Source organism: Poecilia reticulata, chromosome 5 (genome assembly GCF_904066995.2).
Source record: "Poecilia reticulata chromosome 5, P_reticulata-male-v2, whole genome shotgun sequence".
Taxonomy (NCBI): Eukaryota; Metazoa; Chordata; class Actinopteri; order Cyprinodontiformes; family Poeciliidae; genus Poecilia; species Poecilia reticulata.
In genome coordinates, this window is record NC_088834.1 from 20702094 (window position 1) to 20722169 (window position 20076).

The following is a 20076-nucleotide window of genomic DNA, read 5'->3' on the forward strand; positions in this document are numbered from 1 at the left end:
GTTTACTCTCTTGAAGACCAATGAGCTTTAATTCTGTGAAGAACACTTTGCACTGGAACTGGAAGCGATATCTTAAATATCCAAAATAAAACTTGACAACCAAAACCACTAAATAAAGTGGGAATAAAAGCCTCATACAACAGAACGCATAAGTATAATGGATTATGATGTATCTTTAAAAACATTTTAGATTTTAATTTATCATGCAATTAATTGATTAATTGTTTGCCGTGACAGGTGTAGAGACTTCTTATAGAGTACAGATGTATTTATAGTCAGATTCAATTACCCACAGATTGCCTTCAATAATTAGGTGACTCTTTAAGGTTATTTGGTGACATTAGGTTTTAATTAGGGGTATCAGAGTAAAGGGGGCTGAATACAAATGGGTCTTATATTTAGGGTACGTAATTGTAAAGGAATGTGAAAAGTTTTGCAATCAATGGATCATGTAACCAAATGCTTTCTAATTAAATTATATTGGATGAAATTCAGCTACATAAAGATTACAGTTACTGCAGTGAATTGTGTGAATGTCGCCAAAGTTTTCATGCAAATATGCATCTAAGCTGCAGAGATATAAGCCCTCGATTTGCATGCGCGTATCCCACGTTCAGCAGCTGCACACCCACCTACACTGGCACATACATGCATAAACGCAGACTGGCTGATCTGAAGGAAAAACGACGAGCTGTGGAAATAATTCATAAAGGACTGAGATGAGCATCTGCCATCTCTGTGTGGATGTGACGGTGCGGATGCAACTAAAAAAAGAAAAAAAAGAAGAAAAAAAAAACAACCCACTGACACAAATTTAGCGATTTACGACTAAAAATAAAAGGATGCTGTGTGTATCCACAGTACGCCACTCGGATCTGTTTGTCCCTCTTTTTCATCTTCAAATACAGGTAAAAAAAAAAAAAAAAAAAAAGCAGAACGCAATCAGTTCCTGATTGAACGTGTGCAGTCGCTCCCTTCCATATCCTCGCACCCAGGAGTTCAGTTTTATTACAATTAATGCCACACTGTTTGTCTGTGGATCTGTGTTAACAGGTCTGACAGAGCTGACACCTTAAAACCCCTGCGTCTGTGTCAGCGTGGCAGCAACCCTAACTCTGCGCAGCTGGTGAATTATTCAGAGAATAAACCTTCAGACAAGCAAAGAGAGGCCAGGACAAGGTCAGCGTGAGGCAGCCCGAGGAGCCGCTCATTAATGCAGCCGTCCATGTCGCCGTGCCTCAGTGACAGTCACCCGCCGAGCATCCCACCCCTGTACACACACACACACACACACACACACACACACACTCACGAACATGCACAGAACTCTAGAGGGCGAGCAGCGCCGCATGTCTGCTGCTCCATCAAACAGCTCTGTGTGAAGTGACCGAGTGCAAAGCAGAGTGAAATTTCTCAGAACATGCAAACGGAGCTGACAAAAACCTGAGAGTTGCCATGGCAACCGCAAAGTACCGGTAAAGTGATCTGCACCTTGCACACACACAAACGACGGCGTAAACCCGACGCACGGGCATCGGCGGCGTTTCTACAGAAACCTCTCCCACTCGCAGTGGAGAGGAAGCCATTACGGCGGCTGGCTCAGATCATTAGCATTTCTGCAAATACTTTTTCTCCGCCGGCCGGCTGGGCTGAGGAGACTGGAGAAGGAGAAGAAGCAGCAGCAGCAGCAGAAGCAGGAGTTCAGTTTCAACTCTGAGCGCCTCAGATGACAGAGGAAGGAGTTGAAATGGGTTTTTTAAAGGTAGATCATAGACAAACAGTGCAGATGTGTGAAAGTAACTCCCTCCTGTTCTCACACACACCTAGAGGCCTGCTTGAATAACAACACCACTTCCTCTCCAGACTTCTGCTTTCAGGCTGCTTTTTTTTCATATAAATGACAGTTTGCTTTTTATTTTGTTGTTCTCAGACACACTGAATCAAACCGTTCTTCTTATCTATCAAAGAGTCTCCCCTCCACCTCTTTTTTTTAATCAACATCTTAATCCATCTCGGAGACAACGATGCAGATCTGTACCTTCGGTGCATGCTTGGGCTTGCGGAAGAACGAGGTCTTGGCGGTGAAGAAAGTGAAGTCCTCGCTTTCGTCGTCCAGGCTGCAGTACCCGCTGCTCATGCTGTTACTGCTGGTCATGGAGGGGGTCAGCACCGTGCTGACGGTCATGGAGAGGTCTTCCAGGACACCGGGGCGGCGGGCGGCTTGAGGAGGGCGTCGGGTTGTCTTGGAGCGTGGCGGCTGAAGGGACTCTCAGGCGCAGTCAAGAGTCTGAAAGCGTCCAACTGTCCCTCGCTCACCCGGGAGAGGTCAGAGCCGCTCCGCTCCAGTTCAAACGGAGGCCGGCGACAGGCTGGGGGCAGCTGAGCTCGGCTCGGATCCGGCACCGTGAAGCTCCGCCGGAGAACGAGACCAGGAAATACAAGAATGAACACAGACGTGTCACTTCCTCCTCACGAGCCTGTGTTCGAGAAAGCTCTGGTGCTTGCTGTGGCAAAACGGGTTGCAGAGCACCTGGCTGCCGGCGGCTGACGTTCTCTCACGCAGCAGGCCGGGACTCCTTCATGTCCGCGTCGGTTCAGAGTCGGCTTACAGCCTGGTGTCAAGTTTAACCCCGCTCACCTGATGGCACCTGCTAAGCCGGCAGTCTAATGAAGGCATGCAGGCAAAACCACATCCTGTTTCAAGACCGGGCTCTGCGTCGCACTGGCGACGGGGGCAAACGGCAGCTGGGGTCAAGTTCTGGCTGCGGAGTAAAGGAGGAGCTCAGTGATCCCCATCCACTCCCAAAGTAGCAGAAGAGATCTCCGCGGAGAAGACGAGACGCTCTCCTCCTCTCTCCATCGCTTTGGACTGATTCCTCCCACACAAGAGCCTCTCTTTCTCAATCCTCCTCTCTTTGCGATCGTTTCCCTCCCTCGGTCTCTCGCAGCCTCCCTCAACCATCTGTGGTTTGAGCGTGTTATCAGGCGGAGAGCGCCCTCCCCCTTCTCCCTCCACTCTCCCTCTCTCTCTCTCCCCCTCCGTCTCTCTTCCTGCAGGCAACTGCACCCTGCAGAGCACGGCCACTTCCTCTCGCAGAAGACGACGAAAGCAGCAGAGAGGTGGGGGGTGGACGGGGGAGAGACATGAGTAAACAGAAAGAAAAAAACGTTGTGATAAGCTGGAGATATGAAGCCTCGCTGCTCTTGTGTGCGCCGTATGTTCGAACGGCGGAGACAGGAAGTAGCAGGGCCGGGAAAGATGGCTGCTAGATTGCTGAAATTCTGTCAATGCGTGTAAACGGTTGACTCGAAAACCAGCAAGACCCCCAGCCAGGTGTGTCCCGGTAGACTAGAGTGTCATTAAAGAGTGAAATTGTTTCTGTAGTTCAACGGGGAAAGTGAAAATCACGTTATATACAGAGAAAACCGACAGCTCAATTGGATCACTCATCATTTTTAATAGAGAAATGTTATGTCACGGTTATGTCTAGGCAATAATGAGGAACTACTACTACTGAGGTTAGTTGTTCACAGTGTTGTCTTTAAGTATGTTTGTGGAAAGTTGAGTGGAAGGAAAAAGCAAGGTAGAAAAAAAGGTGCACAAAATGAGCAAAAGATCTAGACAACTGATTACAGATCTTTCTGATTAGTAAATGATACATTTACTTAAATGTATCATTTCATTTTGAAATCATTAGCTGTAAGCCATAACCATCTGAAAAAAACAGATAAAAATGTTTCAGTTGTGTCACCCTTTGTGAAACTAACCTACATAAGAGCCTGCATAAGGTCCTCTTGTTTAAAAGAATTACTGGCATAAATGGATTTTTCAGTTACGTTGTAATTTATTGAAATGCACCTTTAAAAGCTGAGAGGTCCCCAATCTTTCTGTCTTACGTCTGCTGATTTTCTGCTGAAGAGATGGGTTTGTGTCGATTAAGAGGAATAAAATATTGATCATTTACCCAGTAAAGGCGACTCCGGACACCTTTGACCTTTCACTGAACACATGATCTGCCCTTTCTCTCTGCTGGTGACCTCCCATGTCAGAAAAGAGCCAAAGCCTCCCCCGCCCCCCTCAACCATGATATTGATTCCATCTGAACAAGTTTCGGTAAAGCTCCTTTTGAATCTTCACCAATGCAGAACTGGTTTCTGTTACGGTAGAACTGATTCACCATTTCAGTCGGCATCTGTCCGTAAGCTTTGGCTCTGCTCAAAGGGAACCTGATGCAAATTTGTTCCTCTATAAACGCTAAAGGGGAAGACTGCAAGAAGGGGGATGCAAAAACTACACACACAACACACACACGCACGCACGCACGCGAGCGCGTCTCCGATCAATAAAACGTGGTCAGTGCATTGAATTGTGATTGCAGCCACAGCAGCATCTGGGCACGTCGGGGCGCGCGGGGATCAATTTTTGCTGAGACATACACAATGTAACAAAGGGCTGGCGAAAAAAAGCCACCAGACACACAGCTACAGCGATAAAACAGAGCAAACGAAAAAAGGGGGACAGCAGGAAATAAACACTCGTCTTTTCTCAGGTCTGCAGCACTGCTGCGATATTTTGCGCCAAACCACAGTGTGCACAGAGACAAACCTCAGTCTCACAAATATGTGCAAAACAGAGATTGCCCTTGTTTTGCTTCTTTTAGGCATAGCTTATTTCGACGAGCTTGTTGTTCATTTGCTTCCAAAATTCAGCTAACAACATTTTATGGGAGGTGTGCACTGCCATAAATGACAGAGGAACTTAAAGAGAAACACACATCTATTAACATCATTATATCCAGCACAATAACTAAAAAGTTGCACCACTACTCCTTAGTCCAGACAAGGGCTGCACAAAATCAGAAAAAAAGGAATTACAATAGTGTGGTTTAATAATGTGATATGGATAGTAATTATGAAAAACCCCTATTTTATTGTCCTTATTCTTAATTTTTCTTCATCACATTGTGCCCGTAACTCTTTGGAAGTGTTAGCATCCCAGCCACTAGAAATACACGTCAGGTTTGGGCAGAATTAGATTGTGATTGCCATCTGCCTACATTGATATTCTCATGAAAAACCTCCTCTGGTATGGTTGCTGTTGTTGTTGTTGATGATGGCTTCCCCGGTCAGTCTCCACGCTTTTATTCATTTCTAGAAACATGCAGTTCGTGTGACGTCACCTTTAGTCCCATATGTTCTCCAGGTATTGATCTTGGGCCATGAGATCTCACGATATTAAAATGTCACAGCGTATCTGGTCAAAGGGATGTGTGTGCCACAAAGCACCATTAGTTTTCTGTCAGCATGCGATTTTATCTGGTGAAGTGTGCGCTGGTGATATGGGCCCTAGATGTGACACTAAGGTCTTTTAGCTTGTTAGCTTGTACCAATATGTATGGAGCTGCTACTTGAACAGTTTTTGAGTTGCTGAGTTGATATATGGAAAAAACACTCTGATTACGAATGATTTGTGTGGATGATGAGAATACGTTGACTGGCTAATTGCTATGCACCTTTTAGATGTGATGTTAGTAAAGTTTGCGTCTGCTTTGTAGCTGCCTTTAGCTGCTGAACTAAAGAACTATGTCATTTAACCTCCATTTAATTGTCTGCAGATTAAAATCTAAACTACTTGAACTGGTCAAACCAAAAAAAATTCCCCTAGAAAAAGATTCTTTGAAACACATTTCAAATTACATACATTTTTACTTTAGGGAGCATCTTCAGTGTTTTCCTTGGCGTGGGGTCCAAATCAGCTACATAAAAACTATGGGTTTGTCAAATATAACTAAATTATGCTTCACTTACAGAATGTCTAAAATTATTGAGATCATTAGTTTTCAAGATTGTTGCGTTTTCCAGTTTCATCTGTTCAGCTTTGCTTCTCTCCACGACAAAGACACTGACATCTCTAAAACAGAAGTTCTCCTGAATCCGAGCTTCAGTGATTGTCTGCGTGTCCACCCCGGCATCTAAAACCCCCATTTTCTCAAATTTATTGCAAAGGAATGCAATACTTTTTGCAAAAATAATGCAAAAGAAAAAAAATCCCCCATTTTCCTTGGGGGCTCCATAAATTCAGGCCCTGGCAGTAAAATGGACCGTATTAAATTTAAACTAAAATACTGATGAGTAAAGGGATAAAAATCAGCGTGAGATTTGTCAGATCCGGGTAAAATATGTCAAATTAATCTAAATCTGTTTATTACAAAATACTATTTATTAGCATTTTGTCCTTTAGAAGATAAAAGAAGGACAAAAGTCTCTAAAGTCAAACCCTCTTTAATTCTGGGTTTAATTTTTTCCACTCAAATGGAAACCTGGAAAACTCTAAAAGCCAATTAGATGTTTTTTTTTTTTTGCATCTGTGTGAACCCTAAGCAGTGTTATCTAGACCCTTAAAAATGTAGTAATCTTAATAGGCTCATCTCTGCCAGCAAAATGCAGATTACACCAACATTGATCCTACAGTCCACTGTAACATTAACTCATAATGGATATAGAACAGATTTACATAATTAACCACAACTCCTTTCACGGCTGATTATTTCAAGATTAATCTGACATAATTACATCTTGACTATTAGAAATGATTTGAGATTAAAGGAAAATGTTGACCAACATTCACACTAAAGTCGTTCTGTGACGGGGTGGGGGGGCTTCGTCAGAGATCAAAGAAAACATGTTGGGATAATGCAGCTTTGCCGTGACTGATGTCCCTTGGGAGAAACAGTGATTAACCTAATTGGTTTCCTCCTTCTGACAGGAAGAGAGGAAGTGAGGCCATCATGGGCCAGAACTGATTCGATAAAGTGAACCCCTGCTGCTGGAGAGAAGGAGATGGGGAGGTTAAAAAAAGAAGGGAAAAAAAACAACAAAAGTGGGGGAACTGGAGAGTCAGCAACAGAGGAGGTGGTAGGCAGATGTTGATTTAATGTAGCGTCCGGTTCTGGGAACATTCTGTGAGCGAAAAAGGGTATCTGAGCACATAAATAAATCCTGAAGTGATCCTGGATAGCCTATTGTTGGAGCGGAGGACGATTACGTAACAGTGGAGGCTTGGAATGATGACGCAAAGGCAACCCTATTAACTATAAAGAACTGAGTCATGTTCACCTCGCTCTTCCAACCCAATCCAGATTATATCACCTTGCACCGAGGAGCTGCGGAGGAGGAGGAGGAGGAAGAGCGGCCTTTGGGACCTGGGCTGTCTTCCGTCTCTCTGTCCCTCTGGTTGCAGTCGAGCTGGACCTGTCTCTCACACTCCAGATGACAGGTGTAGCTGCAGTCTGATGGGACAGAAAAACACACATCAGTGCATGCGGTGACCAATCAGCGGGCAGGACTGATAAAATAACATAATTAATGCTCCCCCAGAGGAGTCCCACCAGCAGCGGTGCAAGATGAGGAAAGTAGGCCAGAATTAAAACGTGATTCTTCATAAAGAGGAAATGGCTCCATCTAGTGGTTGGAGCCAGACTCACATATACAATCTGCAGTCTCGCCTTATGGAGACCCAAACCTTAAATGATAAGATGTGCTTAGGTGCAAAAAGAGGTTTGACCCCAGATGCCTGCACACAGATTATAAAGAAAGCCAAATAAGTAACAATATTACTTACGTAATAAATGTTAATGTTGAGTCAATTTTGTAAGTGAACATCTCCTACAAGTCTCTTCTGATGCAGGTCCATTGAAAAACTCCTAATGGATTTATAAGACATAACATAGAGCTGCGTTAAATGACTCTAATGTACTACGGCAATGAACTGACTCTTAAAGCTTTTAAGTGATAAAGTATAAAGCGGTTTCCCTGATATGCAATATTCAACTCTCATCTGATTCTGGTAAAGAAAGAAAGAAAAAAAAAAACACATGGATCAGGCTACTTTCACAAAAACCTCTTAAAATAGCTGCCTGTTGTTCTCCGCCTTTAGGCGAGCTCCACATGTGTGGGTCTGCCTGCTTATGTCTCCAAGACTTTCTTGTGGTCAGAGGTTTTTCCCAGCCTCAGATCTCACTTCTCCTCAATGACACAACGGCAGAAAAAAAATAAAATAAATAAAAAAACAGAGACCATAAAATTACCCTGGCAAGCACAGCCCTCCTCTAGGGGGAAACAGGAGTCAGATAGTCCTCAGAAACACTTTGTTGCTTCCTCTTATCATTTATTGAAATGGCCTTTTTCTTCAGAAATGTAATTTAATCAAAAGCAAGTAACTCTGTATAACTAACAGAATGTGAAAGAGTTAAAAAAAAGATACAATAGCAGAAGTAAATTATGTTTTGCTGTTTTTTTTTTCATAAACATGCTAAAGCAGAATAGGTTTGGTACAGATTAAAAACTATAATCCTTGCATTAACCTCATATTTAACCCTAATCGCCAAAGGTGTCTTCAAGCTTTTCAGCCTATTTAAATGGATAAACATGCTTCTAGGTAGGTTTGTGTTTGTGAGCTTAATGTCTTTAACCAATGGTCAGTAAACTGATATAGAAAAATGCATGGCTTCACTACAGCAATGTGTCCAAGCGCAAATGGCCTTCAATCAAATCAATCACATTTTATTTGTATAGCACATTTCAGCAGCAAGGCATTTCAAAGTGCTTTACATCGTTAAACACAAAAACACAGAGTCATGCAACATTGAATAAACAATCAAATGCATAAAATTTTCTGCCGAGTCGAAGTTCTGCCATTTAAATGGGCAGGAAAAAAAAAAAACGCAGTGGGGACTCTAAACCCGCTCTAACCCCCTTTTCTCCTTAGCGCTTGACCCGTGGTTGGGATTCAAATCCCAATTGTTGTTTATGTTCCATAAACAACACTAAACATGTGGGTTTTAAGTCGAGATTTAAAGGCACTCAGTGTTTCAGCTGTTTTACAGCAGCCTTGTTACCCTCTTCATTATGACAGATGCTTTGTTGCTTTTTTAGATCATTTAGCCATTTTTTTTGTTGCCTAATGAGTCATATTGAGTTATTCCAGTCCTGGGTGTGGTGAATAAATAAATAAATAAATAAATAAATAAATAAATAAATAAATAAATAAATAAAGCTCATCACAGGTAATTCATGATTTAACTAGACGGAAGGAATTTTTTTTTTTTTTTTTTTACAATAAGACTGTTGGTTTGGATATCAATTTTCCTTAAACAAATGAAATCTTCAGTTGAAACTTTATTTTGTATTTATCCAAGTTGTCTTTGATGTTAACATTTGTTTGTTTGTGATCTGAAACATTGAAGCAGGACAGAAAAACAGAAACAAAAGAAATCTACAAGGTGGAAAATACCATTTCACAGCCTTGAATAAGATATTTAGTCAAGAAAATCTAAAATGTATAAAAAAAACCCACTAAGAAATTGTACATTTTGGCCAGCTGAGTACCAACAAATTAGTTGCCTGGATAGAACATCACAAAGAACTCATATTTCAGCCATCTGATGAATATTAAAACAAATAAATTCCTGAAAAAATAAGATAAGCCCTTTTTTTCCCCCCTTTCTCTGCCAACATCAGTGACCTTTTCCACTAGGAAGAACGTAATAGCAGCATAACTTGGTGACTTGCACTGAAAACAAAGATCTCTTTGGTTAAAATCCAACTTAAATGAGGTTTTTTAACCCAAGATATAAACTTCAGATAAAGACAAAAGAGTTGTAAAGAGTTGTATTTCAACTATTTAGCTTTGGCGAGGAACAAAGAAGAAAGATGTGACAATATATGGTATAATATACACATATAAGGAATACACTGATAGCTGAAGGTGCCTGCACTGGGACAGGAGGACAGATATAAGTATGTGTGAATGACAGCGACTGGATTGGCAGATAAAGAGGGAGAAGGAAAAAACGCGACCGCCTCGCTGACAGGCGGGGATGTGTCGACCAGAGGGAAGAGTTCAGATAAGAGGATGCTCCACTCATGACATTTGAAGGTCAGAGCAGGGAGACAGAAGGAAAGGAAGCTGACAGGGGGGAAAGGAAAAGAGAGACTCCTTTTCCTGTCTTTGGCTTTCCCTCATCCATATTTACACTGGCGTCACCTCCACATCTAACGGTTACACTCGTATTCCTATCGCAGCCGACGGAACAACCCGACCAAAACGCATCAGGCATCTAACCCATTCTGCCTCCGTTGGTATCAGTTCAACCCTGAAACGTGAGCGTTGCACAACTCAGCGACAGTCTTCACATTGCTTGCTTGCAGTGGTGTGACGGTATGAAGACTTTCTACATTGTACTCTAGAGAGAGAGTGCGATGAACGAACGGGAGAAGCCACAGCAGGTGATCCGGGAGGCATTCAGTCGGTCACGGTATGACGACATGCATGTGGGCGAAGTGCAAAATAAAAGTGAAAGAATGTGAAATAGAAGAAGTGGGGATGGAGTCAGAGAGAAGGCTGTTCTTCTTGTGTAGCTTGTTAAGTGAATGTGTGTTAGTTTGTTGCCGTTTGTCGTTTGTTGGGAGAAGAGGGGGGTTTTCCCTTTTCACTTCAGTGGAAATTTCATAGTTAACCCCCCCTGTCAAATAGAGAAGTTAAGTTGGAATTTCTGACTCACTTACAGGAACTACTGACATTTATTTCATTTTTTTACAGACTGGGCCAAGAACAACATTTTACTTCATATTTTTACTTTTGTTTTCGGGGGGAAAGAAATCCCCTCAATAGGGAAGACGGCCTCCTCGTCGTTTCAGCTTTTTCTTCAGCTGAAAAAGTGTCACCTATGAGATTATGAAGTCCCTTTGGAAATCAACCAGTCCAGCTATTTGTCTTCTGCTTATTAGAGGTCGGGTCATAGAGGTTACAGGTCCAGGAGGTACACCCAGACGTTCCTGTTTCCATCGACACTCCTACTATTTCTGGTGGATCCCAAGCTGCCCTTGTAGTGGCGGAGCCAGAAAATGTTCATACTGATCCAGTAGTGGCCAATCAGAACCAGAACCATTTTGAAACACTAGATCCGTATTGTCCAAATAATTCACCATTCCATCAATTTTCTTCATTTAAAGACAACCTATACACATTTATTTGTACATGCATGTTGTCCAAGCATATTTCACTGCTTATTTGGTCCGCATCAGAGTTTGATTGGGCATTGTCACGAATCAAACTTTCCGGACAAACGAGCTAGAGTTCAATTAAAGCGGACTAAACAGGACTGGTGTGAATGCACCCCTAGTTTCTTGTCTATTCTCAAATTAATTTCTTGCTTCCTTTTTTAGATTTTGGGCCAATTTCCTGTTGTCTGCTTAAAGTGACTTGATGCATGATTTTTAACATATGTTGGTTTGAACATGATGCATATGCTGTGACCATAGGTGAGGGAACAGGTACACATGTATTTTTTTCCACTATGGTCCAGTGTAAGTGAGACAGGTCACACAGAGGCTGTAATGCACTTGTACCATAAGCAATCATTAGCATCCAATCTTCCTGTGCAGTGCTGATGCCAAGAGCCGTGTGTGTTGTCCCAACATGATTGCTGACTCTGGTGTTGTGTGTCATTCTGATGAACCGGTCTGGCTTGTTTCTGCTTCGCAGAAAAAAAACAAAAAAACATGCAGGGGTTTATACCTCCTGACTGACCTTGCATCGACAGTGAGATGCAGGGCGAGGAGAAAGGCACGTCTTCAGGGATGTGCATGAGTGCAGGCGAGGAGAGGAAGGGAGCTCCGACCTGCACTTAGTAAAGATCCATTTGTGGAGGCTGCGTTAACTTCAACTGCGGCAGTGGTCGATAATCAGTTGGAAGATGGGAAACCGGGGGAACTTTGTCTCCCTCGTACAAGACGCAGCATGTCTTGTCTGCATTCCTAAATGCATCTCTTTTTCTCCAGTCTCCCATGAAGCTCAAAGATCCGTCTTCATTTGAAGTAACTTGAAACATCGCTGTGTGCAATCACTGAATGGGCTGAGATGGGAATTACAAGATGCGGGGGATGCGGGTGGTTGTTTTTCTGTTCCTTTGAGACAGTGGGTGTGGGACAGATTAGCAGTGTCTCTCAGGTTAAAGAGGATGTCTGCGTGGCTGCAGATAGAGATGGGGAGTTGAGGGGGGGTTATTATACTTACTGCAAGTCTGGTTCAGGATGGAGAGGTTGTGGGGTTAGATAGCTTTAACATAAGGAGCAGGGCTACTAACACCGACGCTACTGAATCTAAGCGGTCTAAGAAGGACCTGAAAGCAGCTTAGAGGGTCTTTGGGGGGAGGTTTAACTAGTCTGATCCTATCACAGCTGATTTGGAGTTATTATTCATGTTCTCCCGTGTGTGAATTGTATACACAGACATGCCACGCTTCACACACTCCTTTTTTCTCCCTACTCTTAGTATTTAAAGGTATTACTTGCTTCCATTTTTAAACGTACAGCATCGCATCCGTCTCTGATCCTTTTGCAAACACATATTTGCAGAAAAAAAATCCCTTTGTGTGAGGACCCGCCAGACACAAACACACAAGTGTAATCCTCAAGCGCCGTCAAATCTGACCCCCTTCCTCCTGACATCTGTGTTTGTTTATCCGCACTGTAGCTTCATATTTGATAATGACGAGTCTGTCTTCTTCCTCGTTCTTTAAATATTGATCTGCGTGGATGCAGATGCTCCCACAATGCACCAGAAATGTCGGCATCATTGAGATTCAGAAATATAGCTGTACAATTAAACGTACGGCTCCAATGCATTTTCTATCTCAAGATTTATTTTACAGTTTTTGTAACATTGGATATTTAAGTACAAAATTTTACCTATTTGTGTGCTACTATCTTTTTAACAGCTCCTGATCCAACATAATGGCGAAGTTTACTTCTGGTTTTGGCAGTGTGGTAAAGAACTATCTCACTTCCTCTTTTGCCATCTAGACAAATATAGATCAGCTCTTATTTCAAATATGAAATGTCAAAATTTAGACTGGGTTAATCTATGCTAAACGCAGCTTTGCCACAGTGCAGTTTGTCATCTGTGATACCCTTATTGTGTTCATAAACATAAAAAAAATTGGACTGCTTTGTTTGGCATCTAAACCACAACCAACTTGGAAACCCAATCTAAGAAGGTCTGGAAGCCCCAAAAGTAGTAAACTGTGTTCACGAAAATGCTGCTTGTCTGTTGGCAGCTTATAAGCTAAAAGTAATCAAGCAGTTTGACTAAAATGTAAATTGTGTTGCTTCAAATGCCAAAATAAAAATTATACTACCTACCTATAAATTGATGCAAAAGTTCCCCGTTAAAATACGGGAATAATACAAAGAGAGATATTCAAACATTTATAACTCAATTAGATAAATTCCTGCTAAACCATCCAAGTTCACAAATGTGAACACAAGCATACTGAAAACTGTATCCATTCATATCTAAATAGCTACATGTGTGACTTTGTGCTGAAAATGACTGAGCCCCATGAACAGAACCTTATCGACCTTAGAGCCAGCAAAGACCGCCCCGTCCAGATGACACGAGCCGTAACGAAGGGTCCGCCTTGGGAAAACTGCTGGTCACCAATTTTCCTTCTACTTTTCCTGTTTCCAGCTTGGGACAGATTAACCAACAGAGAACAAAAGCTGAAAACAGTCAAGTCAGGGACGATTTGGCCTTTTACAATGAAAGAACTTTGGTTTAGTTTGGCTGTCTTGTGTTGTGGTTTCTATTTCAGTCAGTTCTTTGTAGTTTTTGTATTCTGGTGTTTTTGGTATTTACATTCTGAGTCATTCCTGTGTTGCTTAGTTTTTCCCAGGCCATACAAGCAGTCTCCTGTTGAGGTCTGTGCTTTGGATCACACTCTATATTACCCATAGTTGGATTTCATTAAAGGCTCGACTCTTCTTTTGTATGTTTTCAGTTTCATTTTAAGGTATTTCCTCATTAACCTTCTGGCTGGCCACTCTTGGGTCTTTTACCACATGCGATGATAAGGTCAACCAGATAGATCTGGTAGATTTTACACTCATTGGTACGACTGTTAAAGACATATGAAATAAATGAATCCTTCACTGCAGTGTCATGAGCACACTCTGAGAAACTTCAACCTTAAACCTTCAATTTGAGGTTTCTTCACTCAACTGGGGAAGAAAATCACATATTGAGAATTTGTGATTTGTGAGGCTCATTTAGACTCTAAATGAGCCTCAGTCTTTATACTGTATAAAATTAAATAACTTTTAAATTCCTTTCCTATCTGTGTTTCCTCTAACTTAAAAGTTGAGGTTTCTTCACACAGTTACCCCGTCCACACCGATGAGTGTTGTCAACAGGGTCAGGGGCAGGACCAAGCCGAAAACAATGATGCCTGACAGCCAAGTTCTCTCTGCATCTGCAGTGCCAATAAACATGGCGCTCGTCTTATACTGTGAAAGCAGCGAGCTTCACTCTTAAAGTTCTTGGTCGTCATAAAGCTTCAGACACCCAACCTGCAGCTGAACTGCTTTGGGATTAGGCTTAAGGGATGAGATACCTTTACTCGAAATCCCTTTTGAACTCACTGTTTACGCTTGGAAGTGAAAGGATATTATAAAGACGATTAAAGTTAGCCTCGAAGCCCGCGCATGCTCGTACAGAAGAAACTTGAAAACCCCAAGAAAACCTCTAGACCACTGTGTTTCCTGGAAAAGCACAATTTAGATTGCAGCAGAAATGTCTCTGCTCGCATTTAACAAACCACTGTGTGTGTGTGTGTGTGTGTGTGTGTGCGCGCGCGTGTGTCAGCGGGCTTCTGATTGTTAGCACTTTATGAGATCAAAGGGATTACTTTCTCGCTCAAAGTAACCTTGGAATTTCTCCACATGATGTTAAAGCTTTCTGAACCACATCTTTTGTAAACGTTTGAAAACACTCAAATATGCAGAAATCCTAATGGAATAAACTATTCAAGAAGTGAAGTGTCCAGTTTGTCCCGGTTTTTATTCTTTAAAGGGATTAACTGGGTTTCCTTCCAGGGAAGGCCGTCTATAAATAGCCCTCATCAGTCTGCAGTGAGCCTGCGCTGGTGAAGCTGCTTCTTAGACTTTTGAGGCTGCAGCATGACGTCACTCAGGTTGACTGGTGGTGAAGAAGTGCTCCCTGAGTCATGTTTGGTCAGGGTCTTATCGCACTCACACAGAAGGTCACACACATACACACACTAAAGGGCTGAAGCCACCCTTTTGTTTTAAAGATGTGTGTCTGTGGGTGAATCAATGAATCTGCAGCATCCAGCCATTATTCGCTCCCTGCCTCTTTTCACCCCGGTTGCACTTCAGGCTAATGTTACATCATGTATTCATCGTCCTCTAAAAAAAAAAAAAAAAAAAAAAACACATTAGCTCAGTCCTTTATTTGGGTAAAACATGGGGAAAAATCGATACGGAGCAGCCTATGGTAGGATCCATCTTTTTCTCAAATTTCTGCCAGACAGAACAAAGTCAATATCATAATTCACTTACAGGGGATTTTAGAGGCTCAAACTGAAAGTGTGTTTTGGATCCGTCTGAATGAGATGGCGACTTTCTGGAGGTGCAAAAGCATCTGCAGCAGCCAGCTGACCTTTTTTACTTGGTTGTTTCCAACCAGTCTGTGGGCCGGGCCCTCATGATGGGTGAAATGTATGGGAGGCCAAAAGTGTCATATTGAAATTAATTACCTTTTATGTGATAACTTCAATAAAATTGCAAAGTATTATAATTAATGCCTAAATTGGTTAAAGTTTTCTTAAAATAAATAAATATGAGAAATGTAAAAAAAAAAAGTCATTTTATATTAAATAACATAAAATGGGTCATAAAATGGTTTCCTGCAATTTAACCCCCGTATGATGATGAAATAATGAAATAATTATAAACTATATAATTATGAACACATAATAGATTGAAAATAGTATAATGTGAATTTTTACATTTATTTACAAAAAAATCCTATTTTTGTAACTATCGATAATTGTATTTAATTAACAGTTATTTCCAATTTCATCAAAATTCTTAAATAAGTGAATATTTATTGATCCAATGACATATCTATTAGATTCTGGAATGTGGTGAGTAGATGCCGTCTTCTCTTACACAAAAAGCAACAGGAATGGATCAGTCAGTAGTGTTTTGGAGACAAAGGCTAACACGGTGTTTCGAGGCATGGCTGTTCAATAGTGGACAGAACGGTCGACACAAAACAGAAATATTTTGGCCTACAGCCGGCCTCTGAGGCCAGCGCAGCTCAACTTGTCTACTCATCAACTTTTTCTCTTCCCTCAAAGTACCGACTCCCGTTCTCATCATGACAAACCCGAGGAGATTTTTATTTGCCGTTTTCGTACCTGAGTTGGTAAGCAGGGATCCGTTAGACGACGATCTTCGCAGGATCCTCAAGCTGTCGCTCCAGGAGCGAGACTTGGGCAGCCTCTTCAGCAGCCGGCCCAGCCGCCGTGACACATGGCCGAAGCATGCGCTACCGGCATCCACTTCTGATTCCCCCGTGACTTCCTCCAGACACAAGGACACCTGGCCCAGAAACGTCCTCCCCACCGGTTCGACTCGCCCCAGCCCTTCCCCAACCTCCCGTTTCCCCTCCTCCTGCCCTGGGTGGAGAGGTGCTATCTGTGCCATGGATGGAGCATGCTGACACCATCCGGTGGGCACCGTCCGGTGTGCGTAGCCGTCGCTGGATCTCCTGTCCTGTCGCCGGTTGACCCTGTCCCTCTGTGGGCTGCCCCAGCGCCAGCCCACCAGCTGCCCCCCTCTGCCATCCCAGCGGAGCCACTCTGCCACCGGTGCCACGCTCCGAATAAACAGCCCCCTCTCCACACGCTCTGCCACCCCTCCACCTGTTCTCCGCACAAAGTCCCCTATGCTCCCACCTCGTGAACGGTGCACCTCACACCTGAGCGTGGAGACTTGAGACCTGAATCTGTGCCGGATGGCTTGTTCCTCTCTCGTCCTGCTGTTGCCACTGCTCCCTCATCCTCTCTCTCTGTCTGCTGCAGCACCCACACACTCTGCAGTACCAACCAGCCAGCTTAAAGAGACAGACGCCCCCAAATACAAACACTCCTCTCGAAGCTCCTCTGCTACTTTCTCTCCTCTTTTTTTCCCCAACAAAAAAAATATCTTCCTCTTTGTCAGTGATCGATTTTTACTCAGCAGCCATTTCTCTGACTCCAGAGAGGCGATCACTGACACTGTCTCGTCTCTTATCCCTCTTTTCAGTCTCCTCACTGAGGGGAAGTGAGTCAGCCAGTCTGTTTCGCACCACAACAGTGAAATATCTCGTCTGTGCAAAGCCAACGCATCGTGTGGGTTGAGCTGACGCGCGTTCCGTCGGTTATTAATATGCTCTGTGAAGCGGAAAGAAGAAGAGCCACATGGAGCTCTTCTTCTCCTGTCCCACTTCTGAAGCAGAAGAAACAGGACGATGTGCTCACCGCTTCGACTCACGGTTATTATTACATAATCAAGAGCAAGGTCGTCAGAAGTAGGTGTTTGCGCCGATGGAGCAGCTGTCCAAATCTGTGTGCCCGGTGGAGGAAATGCATTATTTTTATGTTGCCATCTCTGGTGTAAGTCAGCTCTGCAGTCCTCAGAACAGTATCCAGCCAAGGGCATCCTAAAAATAAGCTTCATTGAAAGTCACCACTGTTCTTCAATGCAGAGGCAGCTCTCTGTACGAGCTAGATCTCAAGAAAACCTTCTTACCCCCTGAACTTATACAAATTTTGTAAAGCAGCAACCACATATTTCTGTATTTCTGTATTTTATGTGATAGGCCAAAGGAGTGCCCAATTCTGACATGGATAGAAAAATATTTTTCTGTCAACACTTTATAGAAGTCTCTACCAGCTTTGCTCACCTAGGGACTGAAGTGTCAGCCTGTTTTTTTGCAAAATGGTCAGTCAGACTGGATGCAGACCATCTTTAAGCAGCTATTTTCAAGACGTTCCACAGATTTGCAGTTGGATTTAGATCTAGGATTTGACTAGGTCATTTTAGAACATCACTATGCAGCTCTGACTGTATGTTTAGAATCATGGTTCTACTAAAAGACCTGGTTTCCAGCCACTACTAAGAGAAACATCCCCACAGCATGTCGCTGCCGCCATCATGTTTTAAAGCGGCGTGTGGCGACCTCCAAACATGGGTTCTCCTGGCACTGGCTTTCTTCTAGCCTCTGTCTCATAAAGAACCAGATTTGTGAACTTCAAGAGTCGTCCTGTCAACAGGATCTCTGCAGCTCCTCCAGATTTACCATTCGCCTCTCGGCTGCATCTGCAATGTTTTGCTCCTCTTGCCGGGTCAGTAGGTTTAGGTCTAGAGCCATCTCTGAGCAGGCTTTGAGATGTGCTGTGATCTTTTCATTTTCAAATGATTGAACAGATCTCTGCAAGACTCCTAAAGGGTGATATATAATTTTATTATTTAAAAGTGCTTGAAACTTCTCCACAACTTCCTCCCTGACCTGTCTGCTGTGTTCCTTCCTTTTCATGATGCTGTTTGCTCGCTCAGGCCTTCACAGAACAGCTGGATTTATACCGAGATGAAAATACACACCAACAATAATTGACTGATATCTGAAGGCAATTGTCTGTGCTAGGTTTTATTTATGTTATATAAGAAAAAGGCGGTTGAATATCAATGCACATTACTTGTTTTCAGATTTTTCTTTCACTTTCCATCCACTTTGCAATCATTTATTTTGCACTAGAATACTGTAAAAGTACCATAAATGTGGCTACGCAAAAGTAGAACAGTAGAATAATCAGGTAGCGGATTTTGCCAGACATATTAGCTCTGATGGAAAGTTCAGGCTGAAATGTGTGTCGCCTTCCAGTTTCTCTAGACGTGAGATTGACGTGCCGTTTTAACACCTCCCCTACGCCCATATTTCCCTTCGAGTGGGGATTTCTGAGCGTGGAGCAGTCGAGCAGGTTCTTGATTCAAGACCCACACTGTGCAAACTAAAGGAAGCGGTTGGATCAGGAGGTGATGGGGTTTAAGAAAATCACACTGAAAACTCCCTGAAGAGATATCTGGAAAGTCACAGAGAGAGAACACATGAGGCAGAAAACCATGAAGGATCTGCGGTAGTGTGTGAGCTTCCCATGCGGTGATGTTAAATTCAGAGTGTTGTTTGAGATTTCATGCATTTCAAATTCCAACATGTCTCAGATATGTATAACAGGTATTGATAGTTGCTGTAACATACTGTCTATTTGGACTGTGCACAACAAATACAAAGCTCCACTGGCTTTTCAATTTGCAAGGAAAAATGGATAAATTTTGATTGATGACATTCCAAGATCTCATTTCCAACTTGTGAGGTAAATGGAACATACTCCAATATTTAACTTTAAATCCAGTTTGTCTGCATAAAAACTAACTACTAAACTCAATACTATGCAAAACCAATATGAGTTTCCACGTGATGCCCAAAAATACAATCTTATTTAGTTGTTCTATTTGTTAGCTGGGTCTATGTGACACCTCCCCCCAACCCCCCACAAAAAAAGAAACAGAGCAAACTGCACAGGTTTTAATAGCTGTAACTGTAATACGGCTAAGTTGGTTGTGAAGTGATTCCACTAAAATCCTAATTGAAAAACACTAAACATACAATTTTCCTTACAAAAAAAAAAAACATTAGCTATCAACATCTTCATATGAACAAAAGTCTAGGTGGCAGTGGGATGTATTTTTATGAATAATGGAAATATTAATAAAAATATGAAGTTTGCATATGTTTTAGTGCAGCAGATTTTAAATGGTGAACTGAAATAATTTTGGTCATCACTTACAAAGTTTGCTGTCTGCTGTTTTCAGCTGAAAAAAATATGAAATGGTTTAGAAAGAACACTTTTAGGCACAGACTGTGTGGTCATGATGAAAAAGCACTTGAAATACTTTTACAGTCTGGAATGTTGTTAAATATGGTTAGTGAAAAATATATATAATCATGCTTAATTATCCACGAACGAACTCTTAATGCACGTTTTAAGACGTAACTGATCATTAAATGTCTTCCTCTGCTGCTTGGGTGCTAAGCCCCGTTGTTAACCAGCAGGTTTCAAGTAGCTACTGCTTAACATGTGGCTGTGTAGAAGCATGAGACCGAACAAA

The 20076-nt window shown here is 42.4% G+C and overlaps 1 protein-coding gene across 3 annotated transcripts in view; it reads right to left on the minus strand.

Moving 5' to 3' along the window:
- rassf5 (Ras association domain family member 5) overlaps positions 1-20076 on the minus strand; it is a 33447-nt gene that overhangs the window by 7820 nt on the left and 5551 nt on the right. The window contains exons 1-2 of one of the 3 annotated variants that reach the window (XM_081607258.1): positions 16284-17586; positions 7150-7289 (exon numbers count right to left, since the gene is read on the minus strand). In XM_081607258.1, the coding sequence (XP_081463384.1) occupies positions 7150-7289; positions 16284-16572 (429 nt within the window). In that variant the 5' untranslated portion in view covers positions 16573-17586. Of the gene's footprint in view, positions 1-2038; positions 2986-7149; positions 7290-16283; positions 17587-20076 lie in introns of those variants that run through there. The other 2 variants (XM_008409249.3, XM_081607259.1) reach the window with 2 other exon arrangements.